The 15,602-nt window shown below is 41.8% G+C and overlaps 1 protein-coding gene across 2 annotated transcripts in view; it reads left to right on the plus strand.

Moving 5' to 3' along the window:
• FRAS1 (Fraser extracellular matrix complex subunit 1) overlaps nucleotides 1–15,602 on the plus strand; it is a 465,438-nt gene that overhangs the window by 282,871 nt on the left and 166,965 nt on the right. For both annotated transcript variants that reach the window (XM_030877950.2, XM_060299521.1), the window contains 2 exons: nucleotides 10,122–10,274; nucleotides 10,529–10,675. In XM_030877950.2, coding sequence (XP_030733810.2) covers nucleotides 10,122–10,274; nucleotides 10,529–10,675 — 300 coding nt within the window. The remainder of the gene's footprint in view (nucleotides 1–10,121; nucleotides 10,275–10,528; nucleotides 10,676–15,602) is intronic.

Below are 15,602 nucleotides of genomic sequence, written 5' to 3' on the forward strand. Positions count from 1 at the left end.
ACTTGTCTCACAAGTAGAACCCTGTCAATTTTAAAAGTGGCATCAGAATTCAGTCTATACACACTTTAAGGACCCAGAGCTTCAGCACGGAATCATTCCCTTTTCACCTGATGAGGAACAGTTACAAGTGCTGATTATTTTAACAGCTTCCAAACACATGTAATGTGGTTTCATTAAGAACCTAATCGACTGATAGGACATTATTAAAAATCTCACTATGTGTCTAAAATTGTCTTTATAGGTCCATTATTTATCAGCTAAGGAGTCACTGCCCCATAAAACCAACATCCAAAGCCACTGCTTCAACAGTACACATTTACTTTAATATCTTCAAGCTTTTTCTCACTTTGCTCCAGAGATGTGAAATAAGTCACTTCACTGCCGTGTGCTTCCATCCATCGCGATTGTGCGTAATCCTCACTGATCCTTGAAGCAGAGCCTTTGTGATGTGAACACAACATCACATGGTGATGACCACATATAATTTCCTCCCAGCTGCAGGGTGACATATTAGAGGATATTGCCGCTGCTGAGTCAAAATATTAATTCTTTATGTATTTACATTTTTAGTATGTAGGCATGCTGTACATATTTAGAAAACAAATGGAATCTTCTGCTTGCTTAAAAACAAGAAGTGCATTTATTTTAGCTCGAGTCGATACTCCATTTCCAGGCTCCCTTATAGTGTGTTCATTACTTTGTTTAAAGTACTGATTCACCAGGTTTGTTAGCAAGCAGGCACACACACAAACAACTGCAAGTCCATCTGCCCTTCCCCCTCCACATGTTTATTATATACCAGTCATCTGAAACAGACTACACCTAAATGTATCCTGGGTCCCTCTCCTCTCCTTGTCATCCTTAATAAGTCTTTTATTTAAAGACTCTTTACTATAATTGAAATAGTGACAAGCTACTTACTGAGAAGCTATGGGAGGACTCTGAGAGACGGGCTTCAGAATAGGCTCTGTTTTTAAGCAATTAATGGATGCATGCTCACCATTTAGACATATTTGAGGTTAGCCTCCTTTTTTGATTACAGACAGGAAGGTCAGATGCAAATGCCTTCCTGCACAGATGGGGCTTTTATGATGGGCCGTTAATCCTTGCAGAGGCTGCTAGATTGGTGGGTTGGAAACTCAATTCCCCTATTTTAGTAACTGCGGTCCTGGTACAAATTAAGCAGTGACAGTATAAACTTCCTGTAGTGGATCCTGTGAACTCGTTCCAGACATCCATCACCTGTGAGGAGGAATGGGAGTGGAAGGTGGGGTGAGGACGATTACAGAAGAATTCACTCTGCGGTTTCTGAGAACCTTTCTGAGAGGCCTTTCTGAGAACACTGGCATTTTAAGGACACCGTTTCTGACAGTTGTGCTCCTACCAGTGCGGGTCCAACAAGGATCTGAATCAGGATTTGTCAGATGACACCACCTACCAAGAGGAGTTCAAGACTTGCTTCCCAATCAGCTTAATTCTTCGAAAATATGCCCCTAGATTTTACTGTGCGTCAGGTGACTGGTGTCGTAGCAGTTCCCTGGGACACATAGTCAGTCACCTCCTGCAGCGCCTGGAGATGGGCTCCTAACACCTCTTAACTATGTTTAGATTGTATAATTAATACATCTGGCTGGCCATGGGGAGATTTCTCTCTTCATTCTCTCAAACTGTACTGACAAGGCCGTTGTAAATTGCCACGCACACAGCCAAGTAGTGCCCTGTTCCTCTTGGCCTGGAGTGGATTTTGAGAACCAAGTGGTGCGGTCCAGGGGAAGCTTCTCATGGGCCTCCAAATTCCCCACAATTTCCTAGTATTTTGACTCCAATATTTTTTTTTTTCTTTCATTTAGCAAATTGATAAGGGCTCCCTGCTAGGTACTACTGATTTTGCCAAATTCTACTTTGGTTTGAATCTTAAAGGCATTTTAGAAGCTGACAGTTTGTGGAAAGGTCTTCCCTGGTCGTGCCTGGAAGACAAACCACTGATGTGTTGGTTTTCTTTCTCAGGGGACACCTGAGATCTCCGTCCCTGGTCACAGAAGCCTTCATATACTTACACTGTAGTATTCTCAGTTTTCCTAATATGCCTACCCTAGCATAATAAGCCTAAGGGGGAGGGGGACAGAAACATAGGGACCCCTCTCCTCACCCCAGAAAAGTTCACATTGAAAGCTGCTGTGTGTCAGAGTTTTCTTGGATTGTTGGTTCTTTGCTGTGGTTTTAATGTCTTCTGCCATCACTAGTTACCTTTCATACAACAATTTCTCATTTAAACTGGTAGTAATAACACAGAGACTTCAGTAGATAGACTGGTATACACATAGAGAAACCCATTTCCAGTCGCCACGTGGATAAATCCGTACACTTTTTCATGACTTACAAGGTATTTCAAAATTAGCACAGCCAGGTCCTGAGTGGCTCTTCCGAATGTTCTTCAAGATGCAGCCATACTGGACTTTTTTCAGTTCCTTGAAGGCATCCCATTCTGTTGCGCTTCTGGGTTTTTGCATGTTTTTCCTCTTCTTGGGACCTCTTCCAAGCTCTCTCACCCTGCCCATCTCCTCCAGCAGCTGACTCCCACTCAGTGTCTCTGTCTCAGCTTCCTCCAGGCAGCTTTACCTGCTTCCTGGACCGAGTTGGTACCCCGTCAGAGACTTCCATGGTCCCTGGGCTTACCTGGTTTGCATTTTACAAAAGTTTACAATAGTCTCAAGGCAGTCCCGTGTCTAAGCGTCTGCCTTACACTCTCTTGTTGCTCATCCCACTGTGCCACCGTCTCTATTGCCTCATGACAAAGGACTCAGTTTGGAGACGACTTTCTTTAAGTCAAGAAGCCCAGCCCAAGTCCGCTTCACTGTTGGATTCTTGAATATTCCACTCAGCTACCTCCAACCTGTCCCACAGGAGGGGAGGGAAGAGGCAAATTGAATGGTCTCTCTGCTCCTTCTTCCTCTCCAGCTCGAAGGGTTTTTCTAGGCTGGGGTACAGAGGTGGAGAGTGTAGTGGTAGTATTGGTGGGGGAGGGCCTGGGTCTCCTAGCTCCAATTTCCACATTCAAGTTTGTTTTCTCTTCTATCTTTCACCTGTGCCCTGGGCTCTGTGAATTTGGTATCTGTGCTGGTCTGATTCTGCTAACTTTCTCTGGGAGCACACGGTGGCCTACACTCCCTGGTCTAATGCAGGATGGTTGCAGTGGATGAGGAAAGAACTCACGGGCGGATATCTCAAATTATTATGAGATTACACAGATTTCATACTTAAGTGTAATTATGTATCCAGGGTCCTTATCCCCACCATACTGAAAGCTCTGTGAGTACAGTAGACATTTGAACAGTTTTGTTGTTTGAAAGAAAGAGTTTTTAAATGCTCAGCCTCACTTACAGTAAAAGAAATCCAAACCAAAGCAACTATGTAACACCAATCTTCACCAACCAAATTAGCCAAGATCATTTTATTATTTTAAAATTTCCTTAAACAACAAGGTCTTACTGTATAGCACAGGGAACTATATTCATTATCCTGTGATAAATCACAGTGGAATAGAATATGAAAAAGAATGCATATATATGTATAACTGAGTCATTTGCTCTGCAACAGTAATTAACACAACACTGTAATTCAACTATACCTCAATAAAAAATAAATTAAAAAAAATTTCCTAGTGCAGGCAAAGTTACAATGAAACAGTCTCAAGAATGTATCTTGGATGTAACTTTTTTTAAAGTAAATTTATTTATTTATGTTTGGCTGTGTTGGGTCTTCGTTGCTGCGCGCGGGCTTTCTCTAGTTGCTGCAAGCGGTGGCTACTCTTCATTGTGGTGTGTGGGCTTCTTAAGGCGGTGGCTTCTCTTGTTGCGGAGCATGGGCTCTAGGTGCACAGGCTTCAGTAGTTGTGGCTTGCGGGCTCTAGAGTGCAAGCTCAGTAGTTGTGGTGCATGGGCTTAGTTGCTTCGCAGCATGTGGGATCTTCCCGGACCAGGGCTCGAACCTATGTGTCCCCTGCATTGGCAGGCAGATTGTTAACCACTGCACCACCAGGGAAGCCTGACTTTGTCTTTTAGCAAATAATCTAAAATGCACAAGGGTCTTATCATGGCCTTCATTATAAAAGTGTGCAAATTGGAAGTAAATGATCAAGTATAAGAAAAATGGTAAATTTTTATTTGTTTATTCAATGCTGGAATATTATACAACCCTTAAAAATGATGTTTACGAAGAGTCCCTAATGACACGTGGAAATGCTGATGGTACTGAGTGAAAAAAAAGTTATTATATGACAATATTTAATAAAATCTCATCTGTGTAAAAATCTACATATGGAAAGTTGTATAGAAAAAGAACTAAGAGAAAAATATCTGTTAATAGTTATTTATTCTAAAAGGCCCACATGGGGGGATTTTTATGTTCATTTATACTATGTAAAATTGTTTTTCATATTTTCTTCCATGGCTGACTTTGTAGTCAGAAAAATAAAACCGTAAGGTCCCTGTTTTGAGCCCCCTCTCTGCATAGAAGATCACAGTGGCCTCTGGGGCTGGAGCCTGAAGCTTGCCTACAGTTGGTGCCCAGGGGGACTGGCCACTTGTAGCCTGTCACAACTGAGCAGCCTGCCCTCGGGAACAATGCTTTTCTGATTGTATATCAGAACGCTGGGATTAATCCTCAAGCCCCATTGCTCTGATTTCTGGCTTCTTTCCCTGTACATCATAACTCATTTTGAGCTCTCCCAAGGAATTCTCTCCTGCAAAGAGATTTTGACTTCAAGCCTCTTAAGACAAAGGTGTTTCCTAGGTTTTAGGAATTTATTTTTCTTTTCTGGTTGGTTTAATAAAAATCAGTCAACCTTCAGATAGACTCCAGAGCAAGGTTTGAGAGCATATTGGTTTTGTGTGGTGTTCTGTTGGGGGCTTGTATAAGACAGAGTTGGGAAGAGAGGTTTGCAGGAATGTATTAACACAGGACCCACTCAGACTGTTGTTTCGGGGTCTATTCACAGGATTGGGTGTTCAGTATGAGTTTCTAAGCCATGGATAAATGAATAAGGAAGAAATACAGGTAGCGAACAAAAAGAGTTGAACTTTGCAGACTCAAGTAGTTACAGTCTCACGTGTAATGTGAAACTGTAAACTAACTCGGATTAATGTGATGCTTTGGGCAACCTGCGGTTGACTGTTTTCTATTTTCAGGTGTCATCTATTGATTTCTCCTTGCCTCTGGGTACTCGCTCCATCGTGCCGTGTGGTACGTCTGGTGATTGATCTGATGCCTCTTTTAAGGCTTAATATGGAGCCATGGAGAGAGGCAGAGGCCTTGAGTGATCATGGAGCCTCTACAACTCCCTCTTTTGTTTTTTTATTGAAGTATAATTGACCTACAACACTATGGTAGTTTCTGGTACACAACATGGTGATTTGATATTTCTATACATTACAAAATGATCACCATGATAAGTCTAGTTACCATCTGTCACCATACAAAGTTGTTATACTATTATTGTCTGTATACCCATGCTGTAGGTTTCATCCCCATGACTTATTTATTTATTTGTTTATTCATTTATTTATTTTTAACGTCTTTATTGGGGTATAATTGCTTTACAATGGTGTGTTAGTTTCTGCTTTATAACAAAGTGAATCAGTTATACATATACATATGTTCCCATATCTCTTCCCTCTTGCGTCTCCCTCCCTCCCACCCTCCCTATCCCACCCCTCCAGGTGGTCACAAAGCACCGAGCTGATCTCCCTGTGCTATGCGGCTGCTTCCCACTAGCTATCTATTTTACGTTTGGTAGTGTATATATGTCCATGCCTCTCTCTCGCTTTGTCACAGCTTACCCTTCCCCTTCCCCGTATCCTCAAGCCCATTCTCTAGTAGATCTGTGTCTTTATTCCTGTCTTACCCCTAGGTTCTTCATGACATTTTTTTTCCTTAAATTCCATATATATGTGTTAGCATACGGTATTTATCTTTCTCTTTCCGACTTACTTCACTCTGTATGACAGACTCCAGGTCCATCCACCTCATTACAAATAGCTCAATTTCATTTCTTTTTATGGCTAAGTAATATTCCATTGTATATATGTGCCACATCTTCTTTATCCATTCATCCGATGATGGACACTTCGGTTGTTTCCATCTCCTGGCTATTGTAAATAGAGCTGCAATGAACATTTTGGTACATGACTCTTTTTGAATTATAGTTTTCTCAGGATATATGCCCAGTAGTGGGATTGCTGGGTCATATGGTAGTTCTATTTGTAGTTTTTTAAGGAACCTCCATACTGTTCTCCATAGTGGCTGTACCAATTCACATTCCCACCAGCAGTGCAAGAGTGTTCCCTTTTCTCCACACCCTCTCCAGCATTTATTGTTTGTAGATTTTTTGATGATGGCCATTCTGACTGGTGTGAGGTGATATCTCATTGTAGTTCTGATTTGCATTTCTCTAATGGTTAATGATGTTGAGCATTCTTTCATGTGTTTGTTGTCAATCTGTATATCTTCTTTGGAGAAGTGTCTGTTTAGGTCTTCTGCCCATTTTTGGATTGGGTTGTTTGTTTTTTTGTTATTGAGCTGCATGAGCTGCTTATAAATTTTGGAGATTACTCCTTTGTCAGTTGCTTCATTTGCAAATATTTTCTCCCACTCTGAGGGTTGTCTTTTGGTCTTGTTTATGGTTTCCTTTGCTGTGCTAAAGCTTTTAAGTTTCATTAGGTCCCATTTGTTTATTTTTGTTTTTATTTCCATTTCTCTAGGAGGTGGGTCAAAAAGTATGTTGCTGTGATTTATGTCATAGAGCGTTCTGCCTATGTTTATTTTGTCACTGGAAGTTTGTACCTCTTATTCTCCCTCACTTATTTCACTCATCCCACCCACCCTCTCCCTTCTGGCACCTGTCTGTCTGTTCTTTCCATCTATGACTCTGTTTCTGTTTTATGTTTGTTCATTTGTTTTTCTTTTTAGATTCCACATCTAAGTGAAATCATATGGCATTTGCCTTTCTAACTTATTTCACTTAGCATAATACCCTCAAAGTCCATCCCTGTTGCTGCAAATGGCAACATTTCATTCTTTCTATGGCTGAGTAATATTCCATTGGATATTTATGCCACATCTTCTTTATCCATTCATCTACTGATGGACATTTAGGTTGCTTTCATATCTCAGCTTTTATAAATAATGCTGCAGTGAAGATAAGAGTGTATATGTCTTTTCAATTTAGTGTTTTTGTTTTCTTCAGAAAAATACCCAGAAGTGGAATCGCTGGATCGTGTGGTATTTCTGTTTTTAAGTTTTTGAGAAACCTCCATACTGTTTTCCACAGTGGCTGTACCAGTTCCCATTCTCTCTCTCTGTAACCCTTGAGCCCTTTCCACTGGCTTTTGGTAGCTGTATACCAAAATGTTGCAAACAGCCATGTCTGGTTTAAGACCTCCAGAGAATGAGTTAAGAGGATAGAAGAAGTTAAGGGTTGTAAGGAATTTCTACACTTATCAGGCAGTCAGAGGCAGAGAATGACCGAGAGGCGCACCAGGATAAAGCATGCTGAGAGGGGAAAGAAGGTCAAAGAAGGGGGTGATCCGAAGTGTCATGTGTTGCACACCTTTCAGGTGGGTTAGGAATTAGAGGAGGCCATTACGTTTGGTCATTAGAAGGTGGTCAGAGACCTCTTCAAGAGCAATACAACAGTTGAATTGTGGAGGTTGAAGGCAGATTACAGTGAAGTGAGAAGTTAGGGAGGCAAGGAAGTTGGGTGGTGAAGGAAAGAAAAGAGATGGGGAGGTTGTTGAGAAAAACTTTGCGGGGAGTAGGTAATGCGGAGCATGTTTGGAGGTTGAGGTCGAGGAGAATGAAGAGAGATGGGGGCAAAAGGTGCACTAATGTTGCCATAATGTTCAAATAATGTTGAAAATCGGATTAAAAAATGGGGGTGGAGGAATTAGCCATTTCATCCTGTGAGGGGAGATGAAATGAAATAAAGGGTTTGGCAGGAAAGAATCAAAGGTGTTCATGCTTGATGGGCTGAGTCAAGTAGAAGGTGAAATAACCGGGTAGGATGTGGAAGGGTGGGCAGCGTGGGCTGGTGACCAGGGAAGAGGAGCAAGGGCTTCAAAGCTGCTGCCGTGAGAGCGGGAAGGAACATCCATAAACCAGCTCTAGGTGCCTTCAGAAGTAATTAATATACATCACACGCTTCATTTAAACAGCTCCTAGAGATCCCCATGATCGGACAAATCCATGAATATTTATTTATTGTACCCACACAATATTCCAGAGATCTGCTTACTTTCTCTTCAAAGCATCCCCTTGGTGATTATTCTTTTTCATTCCTCTAATTGTACACTAGAGAAAGCCTCAGTTAGCTGCAACCAGTTTTTAGACCCCTGCACACCTGCGGATCTTGTTGACGCATGCCGGAGCCCCACACTCTCTGTAAGCAGTGGCTTTAAAGAGGAAGAGGCCAAGACTTTTCAAATAATGGAGACTTGCATCAGTCATGTTTCCTGGGTTTTCAGTTCTAACCTGTACCCACTCATTAAGGTAATCGTAAAACGGAGTTACCTCCACCTGCCCCAGGAACTTTCAAAGTGCTCCTGGCACTGTGAGGAAAGCACAGGAAAAGGAAAACAAAAAGGTTGGCATTGTGTGGAAACCGTACACTAAGTCAGGGGGAAATAGCCTCCTTATCAGATTTCTCTCAATACAGCCATCATTTCCTTTATAATTTACTGAAGGGCTATAATGGGGATTAATTTGCCTCTTCGGATATCAAGAACTGTTTCTAATATTGGCAAAAGGCGGCCTGTAATTTGAAACTCCTGAAGTTCAGAGAAAGGTCGGGGCCTGTTCACTTGTGTGCTGCTAAAAGAGGATTTTTGCGGAGGACACTCTGGGTTCAACTTCTGGAATGGCTAGAGGTCTCAAAGGCTTCTCATGCGGACGAGTGGGCGCTGGGTATGGGACTGAGATCTCTTCTTTGGCAAAGAACACGTCTCAGGTGATCAGCAATTAAGAAAGTGTATCACTGAGGGTATGGAGAGAAAGACCTGTTTTAACAGATTTCAAGGACAGGTAATCTGTTTTATTGACAAGGATTTTTTTAGTCTAAATATTGCTAGAAATCACTATCTACAAGACTGGGATGAAACAAGACCTATGTGGCCGCTGAATGGTGTTTTAGCAAGTGCAAACAGTGCTTTGAATCCTACAGGGGAAGATGGACAGGACCTATAACCAGAAGTCTCTTCTCTTTTCCTAGGTCTTTACTCCTTTTTCATTTTGGGGGGTAATTCAGGATTTGTGGCTTTTCTTCCACCTTTGGGATGGAGGATGGTAAATGGGATTTGAAGCATTATTACCACTTAAGGTAGGACAGAGGGCTTTTCACCTATATGGGGAGCTGAATACAACCAAGTTCTTTAATTAAAGGATGACTCTTACACGGGTGAGAACAAGAGACAGTGCTGGCCATCCCAGATAATTTGCCCTATAGATTTAATCACAACTGATACAACAGCTTCTGTGAACTGTGTATCAGGTCATGAAAATGACTTTCCAACTCAGCTCTTTGTAACTTTACCTCTAGTTAAAGACTAAACTTTCCCCCCAATTCTATTATCAACCAACCTTAATTCCCCCCTCTACCAATGCCTGAGGCTGGTTTGCTGACTCTGGAAGGCCACACTGGGGAGATGAGCTTCGTGGGGCCTCTGAGCACAGCTTAGGAGCTCTGTGAACGACGGGCACACGGTACCCAAGTTCTGGGAGCTCTCGGGGGATATGCTGATATGATGAACTGTTTCTGTTATCTGATAGTTCTTTCTATACCCCCTGGCAAGTATCTATCACATGCTGCCCTAGGACCTGAAGGTTGTTCAGTCGGAAAGGGATGAAAACTCAGTTGCTGTGCTGGGCCTGGCCATTTGCTAAAAACCTCAAACACGCAGTCTGTACAGGTCCCAAGCTTCTGCTTTACTGATGTATACTGCCTTTGCGCTACTCTCCAGCCATCTGTGCTGCAACAGTGGTCATTGCAGTCCCTTTTACCCTTTGGTGTAGAAATGAGACGCTGTGTTCATAGCATCCGTGCCTTCTCTGTGCTCCCATGTGCTCTCCAGACTGCCATCCTCTGTGCCAGCACTGCGCAGCTGCCCTCGACAACACCGGGAGCGTCTGCCTGAGGTGTCAGAATGCCCGGTACCTGCTGCTAGAAGATCGCTGTGTTCCCGATTGCCCTTCTGGGTACTTCGCAGAGAGAGGAGCTTGTAAAAGTGAGTAAGTGCTGGACACAGGAGCTGCCGTGCCCCATGAGCTTCTCTTGGGCAATAGCTGAGAAGGCTGGAACTTCCCGAGAGAGAGAGAGAGAGAGAGAGAGAGAGAGAGAGAGGCAGGAAGCACACTGTAGGGCAATAAACCAGACCAGCTAATGCTCTCTGGGCTGGGGCTTTTATTAACGGCTCTTGGGATGCTGCTTTGGAGGGGAATTTGGCTTCATAGGTTCTCTTTATGTCTCTTCCGTCTGCAGAATGTCACTACTCCTGCAGAACCTGCCGGGGCAGAGGACCCTTCTCCTGCTCCTCATGTGACACCGACCTCGTTCTGTCCCATCTTGGCACCTGCAGCACTGCCTGCTTCCCAGGGCACTATCTCGATGACAACCACACTTGTCAGCGTAAGTTTTTTTTTTTTTTTTTTTGCTCTGCTGGGGCCTCTCCCGTTGCGGAGCACAGGCTCTGGACGCGCAGGCTCAGGGGCCATGGCTCACGGGCCCAGCCGCTCCGCGGCATGTGGGATCTTCCCGGACCGGGCATGAACCCGTGTCCCCCGCATCGGCAGGCGGACTCTCAACCACTGCACCACTAGGGAAGCCCATTGTCAGCGTAAGTTTTAAAAAATGAACTTTCTCTCCTTTCCTGCTCTTCTGGAGTCATTGAAGGAAACAGGGATTTTTTGCTTCCATATTTTCACCCGGTAGCCTTTATTTTTAGAAAAGAAAGAAAATGAATCTACAAAGCATATGGATGCCATTAGCAGATTATAACTCAGATATGGGCCTAATTGGAAGTGCTGGACTAGGGATCTCCTCTGCAAGAGAGGAGCTGTGTGTTCTTGGGTCAGTCATTTAACCTCTCTGTTCTCTAGTTATCTCATTAAAATCATAAAATTGTTAGTCTAGTTTACTCCTGTGGTTCCTCTCAGTGATCCAGTTCCAAGATCCTAAGCAGAGAGTGGAGCTCATTCTAGTATAAAGGCCTGAACCTCAGCACTTCTCTGGGTTTAATTTGTTTTTGACATGTATTTGTTAAATACTGACAGTATGCAAGGCTTGATATGCTACAAAGGATTCAGTTTCTGCCCAAACAGTAGTTTATTTTGTCTTGAATGAAAGTTACTTGTATAGATGTCTTAGTTCTCAAATAAGTTAAAATATGATTAATTACCTGAGTCATGCACAAACAGAGTTAGGATAAATTAGGGCAAGGGCAAATCTGGATGGAAAAAAAATTAGGAAGTGATTCACAGATGAAGGAACAGTTTTGAAATAGGCTGAGGCAGCTTACTTTATTTCAATCAGTAAAGTGTCAGTTGCCAAAAAACTGTGGTATACTTTTCTCATTTTGAAAATGACAGTTAACAAATACAGTACTGATATTTCAGTTTTCTGTCCTAGGAAGTACCATGTTGAAGGAATTATAGAGTAATGGTTAGGAGCGTGGGCTCTAGAATAAGGTAACTAAAGTTCAAATCCTAACTGCCACTTAACTAGCTTTGTGACCTTGAGCAGGTGAATTAACCACTAGGCCTCAGTTTCCTTTTTCTATAAAAGGGAGATTATAATAGTGCCTACCTCTAATGTTATTGCACTTAGCACAGACTCTAGCAGAGAATAAGCTCTCAGTATAGCTACTGTTGTTATCATCATCGTCATGTGAAATGAGAGGCAAATCGAGCAGTAAAAGATATTTATGTTTTATAGATACAAAGGTAGGTATTACTGTTAGTTGATGGAGATTCTTGCAAGGATTTGCATTTGAAATGAAGTTATATGGAACCTACCATTTTGCATCATCTGTTGAGATACCAGAGATAAAAATCCCTTTTGGATCCATGAAAAGAGTTTTTTGGTTTTTTTTTTTTTTACTTTTGTAACAAAAACTTTGCTTGGTATATATCAACTGTCTGCCGGAATCTGTAGATTCTGTAACACAAGAGACACGAATGAAACACTTGCATATTCTATTCAAGAGCAAAAGAGTGTTGGTGTAGAAGTAGTGACTTAGATATTTGAGGCTCTTCACTGCAGTGGAATCACAGAAATAAAAGTTCAAAAGAAGAAAACAGAATCCCTTATATGGCTTATAGGTGGCAAAAAATACGTTGCATTGAAGTATTTCTCTTCTGGGAAGCTTCTGCTCTGCACAAATGCATTTGCTATGCTACCATGTAAATAAGATTTTATAGACTATTTCAGTTAAATTAAGCATCTTCTAACTTTAGTCCTTTGCTAAAGCTTAGGTTTCCTTCATCCAAAGACTGAGTAAGATAAGGTATGCCCCTAAGTTGGGCTATTTGAGTTTCTAATACATTAAAAAAATTCACAATGTTCCTTTCTACTGCTCATCATTATAGACAATTATAGGCCTGACAATTTTAGGAATTGTGCAGTAAAGGGCTTTTAAGGAAATATAAGCAACATTAAGGGGAGGCATTAATAACCATATTATAGAAGAAAGTAAGAGCTTCAGAGCTGTCTAGATTCTGATTACAGGAACCTTTAGAAATTGCGTACTGAGCTCTAAAATTTCAGGATAACCAGTTGAGAAGAAACTTTCAAGAAGAGATGATAAATGAGGTTCTCAGTACTTGAAACCATAGTGCCCTAGAGTAGGAGGAAGACTCCAGCGCACCTGAGCCAACCTTGCACCCAGGGCAGAGATTCTCTCTCACCCCTTCACAGGCTGCTACAGATGAGGAAGGAAGCCAGGTGCATCGGTGGGGATGAGGGCTGTTTCTCATCAGCCCTAGAGCCTCCTTCTGGAGCAGTGTAGAATGGCTCCTCCCTCATTCACACGATTCCCTTCCGAAGTCTGACATTAGCTTGGACTTCTCTGTTCTGAGCAGGACTGGAGTCAGTGGAGTATTGAGCAGAAAGGGGGGACCGTCTCAGAGGTCAGGAGGGAGACGGGGCGTCATAGGCTGTGAGGTTCCCTCCTCCTCAATGAACGATATTTAAAGTATCAATACATCTCTGCTTCCCTCACTGCTTTCTGGTCCCCTCGGCCCCTTCTTCACTGTCCTCTTAGCTCTTTCCATGGGGTCACTGACCTCGGAGAGCTGCACCTGCTATTCCAGACGTTGTCACACCAACGTGACTGCAGTAAGACTAATACCCTCTGGTCTGAATATTGTAAGAGGGAGAAAAGGTTCCTCACCCACCCTCCTCTGAATGGGGAAGCTAGAACCCAAGGGGTTTGGTTATGTGCAGAACTACTTTGAGTGAGACAAGGTCACTTGGGGATTGCCTTGGAGACGGCTGAGGGGTTCGATTAAAGAGGAAGAAGCGTTCGAAGAGAAATGATGGAAGCCCCCTGCTTCTTAGTGTGACACCACTGCATCCCTCCAAATCCTCCATATAGTCTTTTAACATTTCCAAATGCTCGGCGGGACCCCATTTCTTTTGGGAGTCAGTGAAGGAGCTGAGTTATGCTTTGGGAATGAGACTTCATGGAAGGATTCAAGACCACGGAGGCAGACAGAAGCTTGAGGAAGTAAACTACAAGAAACTCTCAGCTGTCAGTACAGGGGCCTTGTTTTGCAGCTCCATGTCCAGCAGGGCGTCCAGCTGACATTGAGGTTACATGAAGGCTCTTCAGTTTAAGATTGTGTTAGTTTCTTTAGTAACCATGTCAACTTTTAGTAAGCTTTCAATCAATTAAGATTCTTAGATCATTTTTTATAATAATGCTTTCTAAACAGGCCTTCTGTCCCCTCTGTTTGTACAATTGGTTATAGAACATAAATGCAAGACTTTACTTACAGTTTAGCTTATTTCGTCTGATTAGTTTATTGATACAATGGGCCAAAATAAGTTTAAGTTTTTCTTTCAGCTGGTGAAACTTAACTCTGCGTGTATCCTATGTAAGTGTATGTGTCATATTTAAATATCATTAGCATAATTTCTTTGTTTTCATTAAAGTAATTAATAAAAATATTGGCCAACTAAGAAATTAAAACTTCATCATGATACTCTACTAAAGACATTCATTTCCAATTACAAAGATTTACTGACAACTTTCTGAGTATGTATTTCAACCATCTTCAAATCCACTTACAGCTGGTAGACCCCACTTCATTTTTGTATTCACTAGTTTATATTTAGGGTTTTTTCAAACCCTTTGGCAAAATTAAGATACAACATGTGTAGAAATCCTACCTCCCCAAAGGATAAAAGTTTAGTCTCATATAAGTTTCCAATAAAAATATTCTTTCTAATATTTTCAAACTGTTTGAAAATCCAGTCTAGAATTTTCCTAGGACCTTTAATTACAAGTCTACATATTCTAACAAATATTTTATACCAATGGCTTTTCTTGTAGGTGAAACAAAAGGAATTTCTTTTTATTTTAGAGGGAGGTCATTTTTCTGCACTGTGCCACACACTTTGATATCCTTTAGCACTAAAACTCACATGATCACTCTCTAGACTTTTCCTCTGACACATGCTGAGAGAAAATTTTAGAGGGAGGCAGAGATGCTAGTGCTTGAGTATATATAATTACAAAATCTGGCTTCTTTCACTTATGTTGCAAGTATTTATTGAACACCAACAAAATTACAGATAACCAGCTAGGTGCTGGGGACTATTGCAAGGAACAACAGAAACCTCGTCTTCACTTTCATGAACCTTACGGCTGTAAAGGATACAGGTGGTAAATAATCGCTGAAATTGAATATTTTTATGTATGGCATGAATGAAAGGTATAAGAACAGTACCTGGGAGACCTGTTCTAGACTGGAGAGTCAGGGAAGTCCTTCTTGAAGAAGAGGCTGAAGAATGAATAAGAGTTAAAGACAAGAGACTTGGAGATTATATTGAGAGGATTCCAATATGTGTATTATGATTTCTAGGTAGAAAGAATGGAGGGAATGATGGAGAAGCAATATTTACAGAAATGATGGCTGGAATTTTTCCAGGCCTGAAGAAAGATATGAGCTCATAGATGAAAGGGTCCTCTGACACCTGAGAAGTATGAATTAAAAAATCACTCTTACAGATATATGGAAAATAGAATGCAAGGGACTCAAACCAATTAGGGGGCTATGATAGTGGTCTAGGAGGAGATGATGATGGCTTGGACATATTGGCATCTGTGGATATGGAGAAAAGCAAAAAGTTCTGAGAATTATATAGGAGAGTTCAAACAAATAAGATCCAGTAAGTCATTGAATTAGGAGTGAGAGAAAGGGAGGTGCCAGGAGAGACTCTAAGGTTTCTAGCATGAACAACTGAGTCAATGGAGAAATGCTAGCTGTTGAATTAGGCAGAAATGGAAGCATGACCGGATTTGGAGATCATCCCTGAATGCCTAAATTAAGTG

This window comes from Globicephala melas, chromosome 5 (assembly GCF_963455315.2).
Source record: "Globicephala melas chromosome 5, mGloMel1.2, whole genome shotgun sequence".
NCBI lineage: Eukaryota > Metazoa > Chordata > Mammalia > Artiodactyla > Delphinidae > Globicephala > Globicephala melas.